This window comes from Salvelinus sp. IW2-2015, linkage group LG31 (assembly GCF_002910315.2).
Source record: "Salvelinus sp. IW2-2015 linkage group LG31, ASM291031v2, whole genome shotgun sequence".
In the NCBI taxonomy this organism is placed as follows: domain Eukaryota; kingdom Metazoa; phylum Chordata; class Actinopteri; order Salmoniformes; family Salmonidae; genus Salvelinus; species Salvelinus sp. IW2-2015.
In genome coordinates, this window is record NC_036870.1 from 21,089,486 (window position 1) to 21,110,515 (window position 21,030).

The 21,030-nt window shown below is 40.8% G+C and overlaps 1 protein-coding gene across 1 annotated transcript in view; it reads right to left on the minus strand.

Moving 5' to 3' along the window:
* The window catches only part of LOC111955542 (uncharacterized), a 73,896-nt gene extending 61,681 nt beyond the window's left edge, over positions 1–12,215 (minus strand). Inside the window, exons 1-11 of the mRNA XM_070436452.1 lie at positions 12,056–12,215; positions 11,559–11,661; positions 7,068–7,136; positions 6,627–6,651; positions 4,911–4,928; positions 4,689–4,760; positions 4,461–4,597; positions 4,254–4,370; positions 4,118–4,175; positions 3,985–4,032; positions 3,805–3,873 (exon numbers count right to left, since the gene is read on the minus strand). Coding sequence (XP_070292553.1) covers positions 3,805–3,873; positions 3,985–4,032; positions 4,118–4,175; positions 4,254–4,370; positions 4,461–4,597; positions 4,689–4,760; positions 4,911–4,928; positions 6,627–6,651; positions 7,068–7,136; positions 11,559–11,585 — 640 coding nt within the window. The 5' untranslated portion in view covers positions 11,586–11,661; positions 12,056–12,215. The remainder of the gene's footprint in view (positions 1–3,804; positions 3,874–3,984; positions 4,033–4,117; positions 4,176–4,253; positions 4,371–4,460; positions 4,598–4,688; positions 4,761–4,910; positions 4,929–6,626; positions 6,652–7,067; positions 7,137–11,558; positions 11,662–12,055) is intronic.
* Positions 12,216–21,030: the final 8,815 nt, after the last annotated feature.

A 21,030-nucleotide genomic window follows, 5' to 3' on the forward strand; every position in this document is an offset into this window, starting at 1 on the left:
CTATTTTAGCTGCACATGCAGGTTTTGACATAGATCACACCTTATCTCAGATATATAAGAACCTGTCTTTTGTTCGGGGCAGAACTCAGGAGAGACATCAGTTGTATGTTTGATCTTTGACTTCTGTCTACAGCTGTATTTTTATTAATAAGTGCACATTGAGTATTCCTTATTTGTTAATTAAATAACTGAGCCCAGAAAAGTGGAACCAACATTTTCTATGGATATTGACGGGAACCAGAGAGATGAAAGGTCACTTATTTGCACTGTGAATTAAAAAATGTATACTGTAATTATACTCAAGCCTGTGAGCCTTTGTCAGCATGACGTAAGCAAAGGCACCTGGCGAGGTCAGAGTGCCATCTCACCCCTGCTTGTTTGTTTTGATAGAGAAGGAAGAAAGCCTACTCGTTAGGAGTAACAGAACTTTAAGTATATAATGCTGATGTAATGTTTAGATTTGTACCAGAATGTACTAGAACATAATGTACTTGACATAAATAGGGGAGTCTTGGATGCAGGTTGACATTTAGTGTAATGAGTCTTGTCCTGGAGGCAGAACTGAGGGATTTCCCCTTAGATATGCCAGCTGCAAAGTCAAAATTGTCTACACTGTAAACATTCATGAAAACAAAAATATGTTTAATTCAAGGTTAGGAGTGTGGTTAAGTTTAGGTTTAAAATCTGATTTTATGACTCTGGCTGTACCAGCTAGTGAGCTGCCTCCAGAACAAGATTCATGACGAAAAACGCTAACCTGCGTCGGACACTCACTACTTTATTGATGTCAATCTGAGATGTTATCAATCATGTTTACATCAATAGTTATTGTATTTGATGTTATAAAAATGAAACAATAGTATGAGTTGTTTTGACTGGGTTCGAACATGTTCTAGCCATGCTGATATGTGCAGAGGCCGTGTTAGTGTGCTGTGAATAAAGAGACTTCTGAACTAAACTAGGAAGTCGTCGACTGATCCTTTATCTCCATTTGGCAACCCAATAGCTGGGGGATGGCCATTTCCTACACTATGTAGCAGTGGTTATTAGTGTTGTCACTATACCAGAATGTTTACATCGATACCAGGTTGATGGGAACTGACTAGGTTTCTGATAGAAGAATTTGAATGTTTAAAATAATGACTAAAGTATTCCACCCCGAAACTGTATAACTGTGTGAAATGTATTAGAATCATAAGACTAAGCTGATATGTAGTTTAGTCAGAATTAGAACATTGTGTTCCTTTTAGCTATGTAAGCAGGGAGCAGTTGTGAAACCAATAAAGGAAATTTTGTCCCCATCCAGGGAGTGGAGAAACAAATAGGCTTGTAGAGTGTGGTGAAATGTGATAACTATGTATGGGTGTAGAGGAAAAATCCTGCCTGCCTGAGAAGGGAGTAGCCTAACTTGCATGTGTGTGTATAAAAAGATTGACTCTGCACTAGAGGGGCAGAGCGCTCTCTGAATAAAGAACTGATCATTGTATGCTGGGACTCTGTCTGTTTCTTAAAACTGGAGCCTTACAACCTCCAGGATACAGATAGTTATAAAATAGTTCAGTTAAAACATTGAGATAGAAATTCTAGTGACAGTTTCACTATATGTGCATCTCTGTAAAAAAAAAAAAAAAACACTTCTCCCTCAAATATCTGTTTGGGCACATCATATAGTATTATGTTCATTGTGTGGGTGTTAGGCAACTCTTCTTGGGAATTACAAGCCTCGTTGCACTGGTCATGGAAAACAAAGACGACAACATGCATGACCGTCATTATCTAGAAGCTATGCTGATAAAGTCACAAAGGGATCATATAACTGACCTGCTGTTTCTGTGCTGACCAATGAGAATGTACATGTGTAAGTTGACAGTATATAAGGAGATGTAAAACTTAGGTTTGGTAAATAAAGACTAATTGGATTCAAGCATTTGTCGTAAACTTGTTCAATATTTTAATTACCATCACAACCCTACAAAAGATTTAGTATCATGATACCACTGCAGAAATGACAGATTTTTCTCACTTCTTTTAGGTTTTCCCTCAATTATTTATTTATCAACGCTTAACTTCTCTAGGGTAGGGGGCAGCATTTGGAATTTTGGATGAAAAGCATGCCCAAATTAAACTGCCTGCTTCTCGGGCCCAGAAGATATGATATGCATATAACTGGTAGATTTGGATAGAAAACACTCTAAAGTTTCCAAAATGTTAAAATAGTGTCTGTGAGTATAACAGAACTGATTTGGCAGTCGAAAACCTGAGAAATCAAGTCGGGAAGTAGTTTTTTGTTTTTGTTTTTTGTTTTCTATTCAATGCCATTACAGTTCCTATGCCTTCCACTAGATGTCAACAGTCTTTAGAAATTGTTTCAGGCTTGTATTCTGAAAAATGAAGATGTAAGAGCAGTCTGAATGAGTGGACCCTAAAGTGTCACAGAGCTTTTTCATGCGCGCGACCGAGAGAGTGCCTTTCTTGTTTACCTTTTATATTGACGACGTTATTGTCCGGTTGAAATATTATCGATTATTTAGGCTAAAAACAACCTGAGGATTGAAAAAAAACATAGTTTGACATGTTCCTATGAACTTTACGGATACAATTTAGATTTTTTGTCTGCGTTTGAGCCTGTGGATTACAGAAGAAAACGCGAACAAAACTGAGGTTTTTGGATATAAAGAGACTTTTTCGAACAAAAGGAACATTTATTGAGTAAATGAATGTCTGCTGAGTGCAACCATATGAAGATCAACGGTAAGGGATTAATTTTATCTCTATTTCTGACTTGTGTAACTCTTCTACTTGGCTGGTTACTGTTTGTAATGATTTGTCTACTGGGCTATGTTCTCAAATAATTGTAGGGTATGCTTTCGCCGTAAAGTATTTTTTAAATCTGACACCGTGGTTGGATTCACAAGAAGTTCATCTTTAAACCTATGTAAAATATTTTTGTTTTCTGAATTTTTATAATGAGTATTTCTGTATTTGAATTTGGCGCCCAGCAGTTTCACTGGCTGTTGAAGAGGTGGGACGCTAACGTCTCACGTACCCAAGAGAGGTTAAACCAGGAGACTTCTGGGGGAAAAAATAAATAGAATTATGTTTGAGTGTAGTTACCTTTAAATTTAAGTGGCATGAGCCTAGCACTGTTTGGTTAGCAGTGTTTCTGTAGCGCACATGTGATGGAGTATGCAAAACAAATGCCCACTGGATTGATGCAAAAAATAATTATTTTGCCAGGTAGGCTATTTTAAAAGGTTTTTGGGAAAGCCTTTCCATCTACCTGAATACTTATTATTTAACTAGGCAAGTCAGTTTAGAAAAATATATATATATTTACAATGACGGCCTACCCGGCCAAACCCTCCCATAACCCGGACGACGCTGGGCCAATTCTGCGCCACCCTATTAGCATCACTAACGGCTACACAAAGTGTTAGATAAACACGCACAGCACACACAGACAGGGGCATTCCTTCAGAAAGTTGCTGGGAATACAAAATCACTGATGCCTTCTGCTCATGTCTTACGATAAGCTTGGGCAAATGAATACATTTAACAGGTTCAATACATTTCTTTTCTTTTCAAACATGCGACACATTTGACAAAGTAACAAATGCTAATAGTGAACCGTTTTTCACGTTATAGTATCGAAAAAGTCTCAGTACACCGTGCAATGCTAGTGGTTATGGGTCTCTAGAACCAGAGCCTACTGCGATGTGCACATGCCATTTTGAGGTCACTGACATACTGTGTCACAGCCTTCCTCTTCCCCCCTGCTACAGTGTTGATGGTAATGGTTCCTACCCAGCAGAGGGTGTTTCCTGTTGGGGTCTCTGTGGTACTCTTGTATAGTCATCCTCTCTGGTCTGTCAGCTAGAGGAAGAGGGATGTAGTGAGAGGAAAAAAGGGAGAGATTAGTTTAACATGGATGTGTTGACTAAGAGATAAAGTAGTGATTGAAGAGAAAAGGACATGCTCACTCACCTCTGATACACTCAGCCAGCCTGTCAGTCTGAGTCAGGGCCTGCATGACTGAGAGACAGAGAGAAAGTTAGTTAATCGTGTGGAATATAACTTCTTACTGTACCAATGAATAGCAGTAATGTGACAGTTGTACCTTTAGAGTAGCCACTTCTCTTCAACTTCACAAACACACTCTTAGGCATGTCCAGCACCTACACACAAACACACACACGTGAGTAGGCCCGACACGGCACACACACCCATCACAATGAGAAAACCAGTACAGTTACCCGTAGCACTCCAGGTCCATTCTTGTCCATCTCTTTGACAGCTAGCGGCCGTATGAGGTTCAACATATCCATGTTAGGCATCCAGGAGAAACTCAACACATCAGGGTCTGTGTAGCTCTGATACACACACACACACACTTCAATTAAACTGCAGCCAGTGTAGTCTGTCATTTGTTTTGTTTCATTTGTGTGTGTGTGTGTATTTACATAGTAGTTGGAGAGGTGGTCAGCGGAGAGGAGGTGGTCTATGATCTGTCCTGGGCCACACTTCTCCTCACAACTGTGACAAAGGTAGAAAGTATCCCTCCCCTCTGGACACACACACAATGTCACCAGGCACATACCTGGGACATACACAAATGAAGAAGTCAGAAAGAAACACACGTCACCAGGCACAGACACAAATGAAGAAGTCAGAAAGAAACACACACTTACCGATGATGGGATATTGGGTGTTTGTGGGTTTCCTGGCCAGATGCTCCAGAACCGAGATAGCGGCAAAGTAGACTACACAACAACAAAAAAGAGCAGAGAGCGGGCTAGGGATCGAAATGGAATAGGGCCATAACAGAACAGATTCAGACTTGTCTACCAGTGTTTACACTTAAAGTCCACTGTTAACTACTTTGTTAACTGAAGACAGCAGAATTGGCTTACCTTGACCTTTGTACTCATCTGAGAGAGAGAGGGGAAGAGAAAGTGGGAGCGGAGGGAGAGATAAAGTGGGAGGGTGAGAGATGTCGTGGAAGTAGGAAATATTGGTTAAATAACATCTCAGATACTGTGAATTCAAATAGACTTTATTACAAAGTAACAAGCCGAGTTGGTTCATGGAGCAACTGCCGGACTCAGTCTCAGTCCACTCCTTTTATACAAGTTTCATAGTCCCTCCACGTTATGCTAATAACCATATCCCCTCAGCTTTACTCCACCATTGTTTCCAAATCTAAGTTCTTCCCTCTAGGCGGGGTTTCTGTCACGGATCCCCCCGGTACTGCTGCACATTCTGTCCACCAGTTCTGGAGGTCTACGTCACCGGCTTTCTAGGCTTCACTGAACAGGACTCATCATCGTCAACCCCGGGACTGTCTTGTCTGATGACACACACCTGGTTCCCATTTCCCCTGATTAGTATCATACATATGTGCCCTCTGTTCCCTCCGTCATTGTTCACATGTCTATCGTCCCGTGTCGTTCAACAAGGTTTACCCTCGCTCTTTTGTTTGGGTACATCCCAGTGTTTTTGTGTTTGTTTTGGGTGTATTAAACCCCAATTATGTATTCTTATGTCTGTCTCCAAATCCTTTATACCAGCGTGAGTTTCCCCTCCCTCTAGTTCCTTGGATCAATTATATTGGTGGCGCGCCTATACATAATTTCCAAAAACTAATAAGTACAGATTACTATAGGCAATTATAAGATTGCTATATGCCATTATCGGACCATAATATTACTACGGGCCATTATAGGATTAATTACAGATAACTATAGGCCATTATAGAATTACACCAATAAATCCACTTAATCCCAGGATTACACATATTGCCTTTGCTTACTTCCTTTAGTGCTATTCAGCCTTTTAACAAGAAACACATTCTCCTAATAGAAAACCCCCATAGAGATAAAAGGGAAAACAGTTAGCCCTTCTCCCAAACTGTTACTTTTTAAATTAAGATTTAAGAGTTGTCTCAGAGACACAGAATACTGACTGGGTTGACAGAAAGCAACCCAATGCTGGTAACCTGGGACAGTGCACAGACCATACCCGAGGTACTCTAGCGGTTTGAGCGTTGGGCTGGTAACCAATAGGTCGGTAGTTCGAATCCCCTGAACAACAAGGTGAAAAATCTGCCGATGTGTCCTTCAGCAAGGCACTTAAACTACCCAGTGTTTCCAGATTTATATGAAATATGATCTATAATTACTTACAATAACAGTGAAATAGTTATCCTTCCAAGAAATTGTAATCATATTTGCTAAAAGGCAGCTTTTCTGTGCTGGAATGGTGTGGGCGTATACCGGTAATTAAAAAAGATTCACACAAGTAGCTCGTTGATTGGCCAGCTCATCCTCAAGGAGATAACATGTTCGATGAGGAAATGGCAAGCATTTTTTAAACGGTCCGCATGAGATACAAGTTTGAGGTTGAAGTGTTTTTCTCCGAATAATGCTTTGGCAACAAATACAAGTATAGGGCGAGTCAACATCTTCAGTACCTGTAAAAATATGAACTTTTTAAAAGTGAGATTTTCACTGGACTGTTACTTTGTGTTATACTGCAACCTTTCTATATCCGTTTTTCACATTTTGGATAAAGATCTATCAAAACTATTCCAAGCATTCTGCAACAAGAGACCAATAGACACACCCTACCTGTCTGGAAGAGCTCTGCCACTTGCTGTAGTTGATGGGACAGACAAAACATGTAGTGGTTTTAATGCCAATTTAAAAACACAGCAATATGAAAATACTAATGTCTCAAACTTAAGCACATCCTTGAACAAAAGGTGCACCGAGTTTGTCCTCTTATCACAAGATTTCCTGCTGTGGTTTGTACAGGTAGTGTTCCTATGGCAGGGGCAGCAAACAGTCTTCCTGCAGAGCTACTGGCTATTGCTCCAGCCCTGCACTAGTACACAAGATAAATAACCTGCTCCATGGGGCCATTATGAACTGAAACAGGTGTATTAAAGCAGGGCTGGAGCAAAAGTCAGCACCCCCAGTAGCGCTCTAGGAGGGTTGGCCTGCCAAGGCTTAGAAATGCAGTTTGTACAAAACACATCTTGAACAATTGTGAGCTGCATGACATCCCACCTGTTGATGTTGCTTCCTGCGGACATGCTGCTTGAAGCTGCCGATGGTGTCAAACTTCCCACCACAGTCCTACAGCCGAAAATCATAATTTATCATAGCCATGACTTACAAGAACTGCATACAAGTCATATATGGATAGAATAATCACCTAACCGCCATGACAAAAAATGTGTCAAAACACATTCACATTTCAGACACCAGTCACCCATATGGAGCGTGATCAGGGCCAGTTTGAAAATGCAATACTGAATAGGAATGTGAAAATTATAAATGCATCCTTCTATCAGTGTGCATGATTCATACCACAATTTGATTACAAAGTTGAAATAAAACTAGAAAATGGTTCAGAAATTCTAAATGGTCATCGGAAGAAACCAAATGGTACACAGAAAATCCTAAATGCACTGTGCAAAGTGAACTCAAAAGTGGATGTTATCATTTTTCAAATAACCAATTAAACATTATCACGTAACAACTTCCATGTTAATTTTCAGTGTATGGAAATTGACTCGGAACAAATGCAACTATTCAGGTCTCAGGCAAGGATAGGCCTACTCATCATTACAGGATGTACCAAATGGACAATTTCTCTTTACGTTTAAAACTGCCTCTCTTTTAAAATGAATAATATATATTTTTTAATTAAATTAACTAAAAAAATAAAAATAAAAAAATAAAAACTCACTGTCGACTGCGTTTATTTTCAGCAAATTTAACATACACATTTGTATGAACATAACAAGATTCAACAACTGAGACACACTGAACAAGTTCCACAGACATGTGACTAACAGAAATTGAATACTGTGTCCCTGAACAAAAAAGGGGGGGGTCAAAATCAAAAGTAACAGTCAGTATCTGGTGTAGCCACCAGCTGCATTAAGTACTGCAGTGCATCTCCTCCTCATGGACTGCACCAGATTTGCCAGTTCTTGCTGTGAGATGTTACCCCACTCTTCCACCAAGGCACATGCAAGTTTCCCGGACACTTCTGGGGGGGGGGGGGAATGGCCCTATCCCTCACCCTCCGATCCAACAGGTCCCAGACGTGCTCAATGGGATTGAGATCCGGGCTCTTCGCTGGCTATGGCAGAACACTGACTTGCAGGAAATCACGCACAGAACGAGCAGTATGGCTGTTGGCATTGTCATGCAGGAGGGTCATGTCAGGATGAGCCTGCAGGAAGGGTACCACATGAGGGAGGAGGATGTCTTCCCTGTAACGCACAGCGTTGAGATTGCCTGCAATGACAACAAGCTCAGTCCGATGATGCTGTGACACACCGCCCCAGACCATGATGGACTCTCCACATCGATCCTGCTCCAGAGTACAGGCCTCAGTGTAACGCTCATTCCTTCGACAATAAACGCAAATCCGACCATCACCCCTGGTGAGACCAAACCGCGAATCGTCAGTGAAGAGCACTTTTTGCCAGTCCTGTCTGGTCCAGCGACGGTGGGTTTGTGCCCATAGGCGACGTCGTTGCCGGTGATGTAAGGCAGGTCCTCACTAGACAACAGGCCCTCAGTCCAGCCTCTCTCAGCCTATTGCGGACAGTCTGAGCAGTGATTGTGCATTCCTGGTGTAATTCGGGCAGTCGTTGTTGCCATCCTGTACCTGTCCCGCAGGTGTGATGTTCAGATGTACCGATCCTGTGCAGGTGTTACACGTGGCCTGCCACTGCGAGGACGATCAGCTGTCCGTCCTATCTCCCTGTAGCGCTGTCTTAAGCGTCTCACAGTACGGACATTGCAATTTATTGCGCTGGCCACATCGGCAGTCCTCATGCCTCCTTGCAGCACGCCAAAGGCACGTTCACACAGATGAGCAGGGACCCTGGGCATCTTTCTTTTCGTGCTTTTCAGAGTCAGTAGAAAGGCCTCTTTAGTGTCCTAAGTTTTCATAACTGTGACCTTAATTGCCTACCGTCTGTAGGCTGTTAGTGTCTTAACGACCGTTCCACAGGTGGATGTTCATTAATTGTTTATGGTTCATTAAACAAGCATGGGAAACAGTGTTTAAACCCTTTACAATGGATTTTTACAAATTATCTTTGAAAGACAGGGTGCTGAAAAAGGCACGTTTTTTTTTTTTGCATAGAGAGATCTAATGCCACGTGAATTCACAATGCAGCGGTGCTGCTGCCAGCAACAGTTTGGGTCTCACTGAGCATCCCTTTCAGATGGTTAAGGATTGCACCTGTACAACAAATATTGTATCTCAATTCCAAATTGCAAAGTTTGCATTTCGTTCTCAAGGTACTGCCATTCAGGACTTCGCTGCTGTCGCTTGCCTTTCTCTGCTATTTTTCAACTGTTAACGACAATGATTTAGTGGTGGCGAGTCGACTCCCAAAAAATGTATAAACCGCGCGAATGTACAAAATATACCCCAAAATGTGCGTGCGCCCGTTCACGCAAAAGTTGGCTTTTAAAAACAGTTTTTTATTTTTTTAACGTTTGAGAATGGGCTCACCTCCCCGCAAACTTTAGACCATGTGTTAGTGAGTAGAGCGAAAATCAGAAGACCGGGTTCATATTCCTGAAGGAGCCATACAACAATTGATAATGCGCATCTCATTTAATTGGACCTAGTAGGCTAGTAAATATAGGCTATATGTATTTCAAGTTTCGCAATATCATAGGCAGCGTGAGTTATTATACCGGTATACAGTCGAGTTTAACAAGCGAACAGTTTATATTTGACATTGAAGTAGGACCTACTGTAAGTACTATAATTGCATTTTTTGAAGCCTGCCTTAGACAATGTTTCAGAATGCGCTGGTAATCAATCATAGTTGATGCAATACATTGTTGAATTAAAACGTTCTGCTGACACGTTCACAATAATTTGCCACTGTTCTCTTTCAGAAACGGACAGTCCTTTTCCAGATACAGCATAAATTACTGCTAAAGATTAAAACATCATGCCAACACAGTAAATAGACTGGTAGCTTATGTAAAATATTTCACAGTATGTTTAGGCTTAGGCTACAGTATTGCTGTGCAATACACATCATTGCCTATTTAATCTCTGAGCCTATACAAAGGCAGGACATTGAATCCCAATGATCTATTGATAAACTAAAATATTGAAATCCTTCACATGCCATGGCCTAATGTCAATAGTTCCAAATTATACAACAAATAAAGGGCGTTATTGTTGCCATAAAAAGTGTTTAGGCAGAGTTATTCACAAACAGTTATGACTGGTCTGATTTATAAAATGAGAAATATGAGTATGTGTGCCAAGTTTATAAATCTGAATATTTGTGTGCACAGTCGTTTCAGAAATGGCACACATATATTCAGTGTAAAATTTACACAACAGTTTTAAATGAGGCCAAAGGGCACCAAAACAGCAGAGAAGTTGAGCCCTGTGCTTCAACGCTCTTAGTGCATCAGTTTCCGTAACAACTATGTCATTTACTTTATGGATCTACATTATAAAAATAGGTTTTTCAGCTAGGGATTTGACTTAAAATTAAGGCTCCCAATTTCATTTAAATCCCTACTCATCATGAATATGTTGTAACTGAACCACCTTAGTTACAATTAAACATCATTTGACCTCCGCCATCTATTGCATTTTGCATATCGCTCTGCCATTGCTCATTCATATATATTCTTATTTTATTCCTTACTTAGATTTGTGTGTATTAGGTAGTTGTTGCAGAATTGTTAGATTACATGTTAGATATTGCTGCACTGTCATAACTAGAAGCACAAGCATTTTGCTACACTTGCAATAACATCTGCTAACCATGTGTATGTGACCAACAAAATGTGATTTGATACCAATCTGAGCCACGGCACAAATGACTGACAGGGTTCAAACAAGAGTCTTCTGCACATCAGAAGAGCACATTAGCCCGCGAAACCAAAGCTATATAGCCAATGCAACTCTTCAGGTGTCAGAGTGGTTACTCGTCATGCAAACAACTAAACACACATTGGAGATGAGTAAGTTTGACTAGTGTTGTGTCACTATGCCTGAGACCAGAAAAAATGCATTGGCTCCCTAAGCTAAATTGCCTAGGTTTAGCAGGTTAAGATGCTATTCTGGTGTATAGGAGAGCAGTTTGAACCCTGTCAGTTACAGTAGTCTAAAAATCAATGCACAGAGAGCATGACACCGCTATGATGTTTCATTGTATGGTGGTGTTGTGAGTTTCTCCTGGTCCAGAAAGCGATTTGCATACACTAGAGAAAATGCTAAATTGGGAAGTTGTAAAATAAAAAAGCCACTTTCCATTTATAAGTCTGTTATCCATTTTCATATAGAATTACTATTTACCTTTTCCAATCAGCTATTTTCATTTTAACATTGCAATTTCATTGTGGCATGAATCATGCACACTGATATGAAAATATACATGCATTTTAATTGAGCATTTAAGTGTTGCAATTTTAAAACGAGCACTGATCATCCTCCATACACCCCGACCATTCAACAGTTGTGGCATGACAAACCCAGCAAGACAAACCCACCTGACAAGCGAGCCGATAAGGCAACATTTATCTTGCTTGGTTTGCGTTTCAACGTTTCCTCAACCCAGTCCGTCAATATTGCTGTGTTCTCTGTCGTGTGAATCTGTAACACAACACAATGGAAGCTGTACATTTCCGGCTAGGAGAAAATGTTTGATCTTGATGGTAAAGAAGTTGCCTCTGCAGCGTGGTAGACGAAAACTTGAGATAAGTTGAAGCATCATATTAGACCCCCAACCAAACAGTCATTGCCCCCAACAAAAAGCAGCACTTTCTGTTATTATGAATATACGGTTAGCTAGAAGGATGGTCGCATGGAGGTTAACTTTGCAATACCTACAAACTTCAAGCCAACTAATAACGGTCAAACGAAGCTATAAAATGAGACGTGATTTGCTTAGCAGCGAAATTCGCTGTGGAATGTGATGCCTTCTACACCATGCACAATCGATTAAAAAAAATGACTAACCATCCTCCACATAATAGCCTAATTTTACCTAGAATATTTCTGCTAAAACATCCCGTCTTCGACCGTGAATAGCTGAAAACTTTCCGTTCTTTTGTTTAGAGGTGTGTCTCAACAATTTATGCGAAACGGCGCGCGAAGTCTTCACTGCAGTTGCGCAAATGACTTCTCCAGTTTAAACAGCGACTACCTTTAACGAATCCCTTTGAAAACCGCCTGAATCAGCGACATGAGTCGGAAACAGTTATGGTGCGTTCAAGATAACTGGGAACTCGGAAAATACGAGGTCAAATCATGACGTCAGTGATCTTTGTTGTGGAAATACTCCTTAAAAATATATCTTAGACACCAGAGCTTGTGAATTCAAAATATACTTTATTAGAAAGTAACAAGCCGAGCTGGTCCATGGAGCAACTGCTGAATTCAGCCTCGGCATCATCATATATACTGTTTCGTTTTTACACCGTTTCACAGTCCCTCCTCTTTTATGCTAATAGGCTTTACGCCACTATTATTCCCAAATCTAAACTCTTTGCTCTAGGCGAGGTTTCCCCTCCCCTCTAATTCCTTGAACCAATTATATTGGTGGCGTGACAGTGACTGTCTCTTTAAAAAATTATATGAACACATACTTAGTTACAATCATGAGTATATTCACTACAGTGATTATGATACAACTATCAAATCAAATGTTATTAGGCATCCAGACATGCATCTGGATTACAAGGTGTGTTTTTTCTTTGTATGCCTGTTTTTCTCATACTACAGTATATAGGTGTGTTTACAGATTTACTTGAAATTCTTAATGATTCTGTTTTGCCATCTTAATACTTCATAACATGTTACTGGAAAATGACCCATATCTTCAGGTCAGAATGTCGGAGCTCTTGAAAGATGTCCGAGTTCGCAAATTTGAATTTTGAGTTGGAGGACAGTTCATAACATTTTTTTCGAGTTCCCAGTGGCCTTGAAAGCACTGAAGTCGGAGAGTTCCGAGTTGTTTGGAACATGGCATTATTCTAGTGTCAAAATTGACAACAAAGGTAAATAGGATAATTTTGGTCTTGTCTAAAACGGAGTTTGGAACATCCGTGCGTCACAACTTGTAAATGTTCACTAACACAGGGTTAACAGATGTGGTTTATGCTCTCTATCCAATAGCATAAACAGTGAGACAGACCTGCTCAGAAGCCGGACTTTGTGTATAACACGTCGCACATTTTGTTACTTGCGAAATACTGCATCAAACACCTTATGCCTCGTTCAAAAAAAACTGAGCGCTGGAAATGCTGAAATCTCCGATTTCTGACTTCAGTGCGTTCAAATCAACTGGGAATGAGCTCAGACTGGGAAAATCATTTGAACGGTCATCCGACTCGGAATTCCAGCTCGGGAACTCGAGCCTCTATATAGTTCTGACTTTCCGAGCTGAAAATCACTGGCGTCATGATTTGGCCTCATATTTTTCTGGGTTCCCAGTTGTTTTGAACGCGGTATTATGCCCATACACATCCTGACGTATTTCATTACGCTATACGTCATCTTCACGGAGTCCTGCTACTGAAAGGACAATTGTAGTGTTTCTAACGCAAGATGGAGGAGAGCCTGTCTCTCATTGAGTTCTTATTTTGCAGTTTCACAAAATAAATATGACCTTTTCATTCAAAACAGGATAAATATATTGTTTCAGGTGATAATAAAACATGTTTTGTTTAGTTACTTTTTCCTCAACTTGTTTCTCTAACTTTATAGCAAGTCAAGCTAGCTTTCCCTGCAGAGCAGCTAGCTAACTTAGCTAAAAGCTAGGCTAGCTTGAAGATACCAGTGTAGTGACCTAATAATTATAATCAAAAACAAACATCATTACCATCACAATAAACTTAAACGGGAGGCAACAGTAATAATATAATTGGCTTAACAGCCAATGTGTATTATTTAACATTACTATTGAAATATTAACTCACTTATAGGAATGGGTAATTGTTGTTTACAAGTTGCTAGCTATCCCATAAAGCCATCACCGAAAACCACATATTATTTTCATCTTCTGTGGTTTGGTAACTTCCTGTTCTTCGAAGGACTCTGGATGGACTGAAGACGAAGCAAAGTTTGGAAAATGTCAAAGTATGCTGCGTCCACCTCGCAACTAACTTCAACCGCAAGGAGGCATTACGATTTCACTCCGTTGTGGACATCCCTATTGAAATGCAAGACATTCGCTGCAACGTAACAGAGTGCTTATGGGTAATGTGAACAAGGCTTTAGTTACATGTTGCTGCTACCGTCTCTTATGACCGAAAATAACTTCTGGACATCAGAACAGCGATTACTCACCTCGAACTGGAAGAAGCTTTTTCCTTTAACGAGTCCGACGCTGTTGTAACTTTAATGTGTTACAGAGTTAATGTTTAAGTTAATTCATTGAGCTGTATCTAAAGATATTTCTTTACAGTTATTTACATATGTAATTGTATTGGTTAGTATTGAATTACGCGTTTGACTGCAAGTTCCAGAATGCCTTGCGACAGGAATGAGAGAGATAGTTATGTGCAGGTGCAAAGTGATTAAACTGACCTTTCCGCTAGCATCTTGCTTGCATTACTCTGTAGAATCTAAAGTTGTTAAATGTAACGAGAAGTATTATTACTAAAAGAAGCTTTCATATCAAACCCGACGTCCCGAGTCATTACTTTGAAGATAGTTATTCTATAGACGCGAAGGATACACTGCTTTCCCGGGAACAGGCCCAAATCCCCATCATTTGCATGAAAAAAATATGGAGAAAAAGGGGGCAGAGGTCGGACTGCCTTCTGAGAATTCGTAGGTGAGCGAGTAAACTCCCAATCCGTTCTATTGGCCAACGTGCAATAATTGGAAAATAAAATTGATGACCTACGATCAAGATTATCCTACCAACGGGACATTAAAAACTGTAATATCTTATGTTTCACTGAGTCGTGGCTGAACGATGACACAGATAATATAGAGCTGGCGGGATTTTCCATGCACCGGCAGAACAGAGAAGCTACGTCTGGTAAGAAGAGGGGTGGGGGTGTGTGTCTGTTTGTCAATAACAGCTGGTGTGCAATGTATAATGTCTAATATTATAGAAGTCTTGAGGTATTTCTCGCCTTAGGTAGAGTACCTTATGATAAGCTGTAGACCACACTATCTACCAAGAGAGTTCTCATCTAAATTATTCGTAGCCGTTTATTTACCACCACAAACCGATGCTGGCACTAAGACCGCACACAACCTACTCTATAAGGCCATAAGCAAACAAGAAAATGCTCATCCAGAAGCGGCGCTCCTAGTGGCCGGGGACTTTAATGCAGGCAAACTTTAAATCTGTTTTACCTCATTTCTACCAGCATGTCACATGTGCAACCAGAAGAGAAAAAAAACTCTAGATCACCTTTACTCCACAGACAGAGATGCATACAAAGCTCTCCCCTGCCCTCCATTTAGCAAATCTGACCATAATTATATCATCCTGATTCCTGCTTACAAGCAAAAACCGAACCCACACCGGCCACGCACGTGCGCCATAATTTTTTTGTACCCCCACACCAAACGCGATCACGACACGCAGGTTGAAATATCAAAACAAACTCTGAACCAATTGTATTAATTTGGGGACAGGTCGAAAAGCATTAAACATTTATGGAAATGTAGCTAGCTAGCTTGCAGTTGCTAGCTAATTTGTCCTATTTAGCTAGCTTGTTGTTGCTAGCTAATTTGTCCTGGGATATAAACGTTGAGTTGTTATTTTACCTTTAATGCACAAGGTCCTCTACTCACAATTAATCCACAATAAAACGGTCAATCAAATCGTTTCTCGTCATCTCTCCTCCTTCCAGGCTTTTTCTTCTTTGGACTTTATATGGCGATTGGCATCTAACTTTCATAGTTACCATGACGACCGAACAAACTCAGTTCATCTTTCATTCACCCACATGGGTATAACCAATGAGGAAATGGCACATGGGTATCTGCTTCTATAAACCAATGAGGAGATGGGAGAGGCAAGACTTGCACCGAGTTCAGCATCACAAATAAAACTTACTTCTATTTTAGCGCTTGGCAACGCAGACGCTCGTTGGCGCGCACAAGCAGTGTTGTTGCAACAGTTGAATAACATGCATGTTTAAATTTATTTTGCAATGTTCGCGCACGCGACACGAGCGATGTGGTCAGCATGTAAAGCAGGACGTGCCAGTGACTCGCTCAATACGGAAGTGGTCAGATGATGCGGATGCTACGCTACAGGACTGTTTTGCTAGCACAGACTGGAATATGTTCCGGGATTCATCCAATGGCATTGAGGAGTATACCACCTCAGTCATCGACTTCATCAATAAGTGCATCGACGACGTTGTCCCCATAGTGACCATACGTACATATCCAAACCAGAAGCCAAGGATTACAAGTAACATCCGCATCGAACTAAAGGCTAGAGCTGCCGCTTTCAAGGAGCAGGACACTAATCTGGACGCTTATAAGAAATCCCGCTATGTCCTCAGAAGAACCATCAAACAAGCAACGCGTCAATACAGGATTAAGATTGACTCCTACTACACCGACTACAAAGGGAAACCCAGACGCGAGCTGCACAGTGATGCGATCCCACCAGACGAGCTAGATGCCTTTTATGCTCGCTTGGAGGCAAGCAACACTGAAGCATGCACAAGAGCACCAGCTGTTCTGGACGACTGTGTGATAATGCTCTTGGTAGCCGATGTAAGCAAGACCTTGAAACAGGTCAACATTCACAAAGCTGTGGGGCCAGACGGATTACTAGGACGTGTACTCAAAGCATGCGCGGACCAACTGGCAAGTGTTTTCACTGACATTTTCAACATCTCCCTGACCGAGTCTGTAATACCTACATGTTTCAAGCAGACCACCATAGTCCCTGTGCCCAAGGAAGCGAAGGTAACCTGCCTAAATGATTACTGCCCCGTAGCACTCACGTTGGTAGCTATGAAGTGCTTTGAAAGGCTAGTCATGGCTCACATCAACAGCATCCTCCCAGATATCCTAGACCCACTCCATTTCGCATTCCGCCCCAACAGATCCACAGATGATGCAATCTCAGTCGCACTCCACACTACCCTTTCCTTCCTTTCCCACCTGGACAGTGTGGTGCCAGGACAACAACCTCTCCCTCAATGTGAGCAAGACAAAGGAGCTGATCATGGACTACAGGAAAATGCGGGCCGAACAGGCCCCCATTAACATTGACGGGGCTGTAGTGGAGCGGGTTGAGAGTTTCAAGTTCCTTGGTGTCCACATCACCATCGAACTATCATGGTCCAAACACACCAAGACAGTTGTGAAGAGGGCACGACAAAACCTTTTCCCCCTCAGGAGACTGAAAAGTTTTGGCATGGGTCCGCAGATCCTCAAAAAGTTCTTCAGCTGCATCATCGAGAGCATCCTGACCGGTTGCATCACCCACAAGCTTCCTGCCATTGTTAGGGTTCGTTCTTTACGTCCTTCTTTGTCAATCATTGGTTCATTGGTGAAATTAGCATTATGACTATCTTTAATTAAATCATTCAAAAACCTTTATTAATGCAATTGCAGACAGAAGTTGACAAACAGGAACATAGCACGCATGTTTCTGAGTAAGTTCTGCATCAAACAAAAGGTCTCAAGTTGTTTTATTAAACCGAAGTCCCGCCTTAGTGATGTCACTAACTAGTCATTACCTTTTTACTTCTGAGACCAAAACCCTATATAAACAATGGCTTTTAGTGTTATCTTAAACTTAGCAGTAAACGTCCACTCCCCAAAGCTGATTTATTGTGGAATGTTTGACTAGTCTTATCTCCTCCACTACCCTGCAGAGCTCCTTCTTCACAGTCACACATTACTCAGAGGGGCCTCTTCATAATTGTAACGGCTTTCGTTGGTGGAAGGAGAGGAGGACCAAAATGCAGCGTGGTACGTATCCATAATAACTTTTAATGAGAACGAATACAAAATACAAAAAGAACAAGAGAATCAAAATGAAAACCGAAACAGTCCCGAATGGTGAAAACACTTAAACGGAAAACAACTACCCACAACCCATAGTGGGAAAACAGGCTACCTAAGTATGATTCTCAATCAGAGACAACGATCGACACCTGCCTCTGATTGAGAACCATACTAGGCCAAACACATAGAAATATAACGTATAGAACAAAACATAGAAAAACAACATAGAATGCCCACCCCAACTCACGCCCTGACCAAACTAAAATAAAGACATAAAAAAGGAACTAAGGTCAGAACGTGACAGTAATGAAATAGAGAGAGAACTAAAAATAATTGTGGAATAGTAAACCTCTACAATGAATTTGTATTGTTAATCTGTAGTCTATGACCCTATAAATGTAAGGAGGGAGGGGTCTTATAACCCCTCCCCTTCTATTAATATAACATAAGCATTATCAATTATTCTAATACACCAAACATTTTTACAGCCCCAATCATGACCCCTAGGTAAATCCTGACACCATCCAGGACCTATATAATAGGCGGTGTCAGAGTAAAGCCCAGAGACTCAATTGTCAGACACTCCAGTAAGCCAAGTCATAGAGGCTGCCTGAGAGACCGGCCCATTCAACATCACCAGCTGTCATCATAGGTGGTGAGAAACATCTCAGTCCCCAAGGCAAAAACCCTGTGCTACCCAGGAGCACGAGTACAGGACATAACAAGGCTGCTTCCGACTGTTCTACCACAGATGCCTGGAGCTGACACTGTCGTAGTCCATGTGGGGTCAAACGACATCAGGAGGGCTAGCTCGGAACATTTAAAAATGGATTTTAAAGAACTGATTTTAGCATTAAAAGACTCCAAAAAACAGCCAATAATTTCAGGTCCAGTACCATCTTTGGGCCACGGGTGTGAAAGATTCAGCAGACTGCTGGCATTACACATCTGGCTAAAAGACTACTATAGCTCTGCTGGAGTCACTTTTATTGATAACTTTGACACCTTCTGGAAACAGAAGATACTCTACAGGAATGACGGAGTCCATCCAAATCATCTTGGCTCCTGGACTCTGTCCACGCATTTCAAGGTTGCGTTGAAAGAATGACTGGCAAATGATCCAAGACCAGCTCAGTTAATGATAAGCTTCCCAGTAAAGCATTAAAAACAATCAAGCGAAACAGAAAAGTGCTAAAAATAGCCCATATGAACATATGTAGCCTAAGAAACAAGGTCATTGAAGTCAATAACTTGCTTGTAACAGATGGCATTCATATTCTGACTATCTCTGAAACTCACTCAGATAATACTTTTGATGATACAGTGGTAGCAATACATGGTTATAACATCTACCAAAAAGACAGAAATGCGGAGGCGGTGTTGCGGTCTTTATTCAGAACCACATTCCTGTAAAGCTGAGAGACAATCTAATGTTAAATACTGTTGAAGTAATATGGCTACAGGTTCATCTGCCTCACCTAAAGCCCATTCTTGTGGGAAGCTGCTATATTTGGGAAATGCTTGATAATGTATGTGATATCAACAGAGAAGTATATTTTCTGGGTGATTTAACTATTGACTGGCTATCATCAAGCTGCCCACTCAATAAAAAACTTCAAACTGTAACCAGTGCCTGCAACCTGGATCAGGTTGTCAGTCAACCTATCAGGGTAGTTACGAAGAGCACAGGAATTAAATCATTTTTACTAACGCTGCAGATATTTGCTTTAAAACAGTATCCAAATCCATAGGATGTAGAGATCACAATATAATAGCCATATCTAGGAAAACCAAAGTTCCAAAAGCTGGGCCTAATATAGTATATAAGAGGTCATACAATAAGTTTTGTAGTGATTCATATGTTGATGTTGTAAAGAATATTTGCTGGTCTGTGGTGTGTAATGAGGAGCAACCAGACGCTGCACTTGACGCATTTATGAAACTACTTATTCCAGTTACTAATAAGCACGCACCCATTAAGAAAATGACTGTAAAAACTGTTCAATCCCCTTGGATTGACGAGGAATTCAAAAATTGTATGGTTGAGAAGGACAAGGCAAAAGGTATGGCAATTAAGTCTGGCAGCCCAACTGATTGGCAAATGTACCGCAAATTAAGAAATCATGTGAATAAAATAAAGAAAAAAGAACCTACACTATGATACAAAGATAAATAATATAAAGAATGATAGTAAAAAGCTTTGGGGCACCTTAAATGAAATTTTTTGGGGAAAAAGCCAACTCGGCTCCTTCATTTATGGAATCAGATGGCTCATTCATCACAAATCCCACTGATATTGCAAACTACTTTAATGACTTTTTCATTGGCAAGATAAGCAAACTTTAGAAAGGACATCCCAGTCGAACAAACGCTACAGTCTGACACAATCCAAGTATAACGACCAAATTATGAAAGACAAGAATTGTACTTTTGAATTCCATAAAGTCAGTGTGGAACAGGTGACAAAAATTATTGTGTTATGCAACAATGACAAGCTACCTAGGGTCTTGACTATCTAGATGGAAAAATATTACTGAGGTATAGGGCAGACCGAATTGCCACTCTATTTGCCACATCTTCCATTAAGCCTACAAAAAGAGCTGTTTGCCCTCAGGTCTGAAGGGAGCAAAAGTATTCCGCCTATACCTTAAGATATGGTAGGAAGGCCTCCTTTTACTGTTCAAATATTGCCCACCAAGTCGGAGCCTGTTACCAACCCTTAGTAAACTCTGGAAAAAATGGTGTTTTGATCAGAGTTTATAATGCATTTACAGAAAGCAAGATTGAACAACAGAATTTCAGGCATGCTTTATAAGACAGCGACATCTCAACAAGCCACATACGCACTATACACAAATGACTGGATTTGTTGAAATAAATGTATTGATAAAATGGATTTGGGGTCTGTCTTTGGTTAGACTTCAGTGCTAGTGCTTTTACATTTTATCATAGTGTCTGCTGCGTGTGAAAAAACTTTTATAGGCTTACACCGCCTGCAATAATGTGATAAGAGTTTAGCTT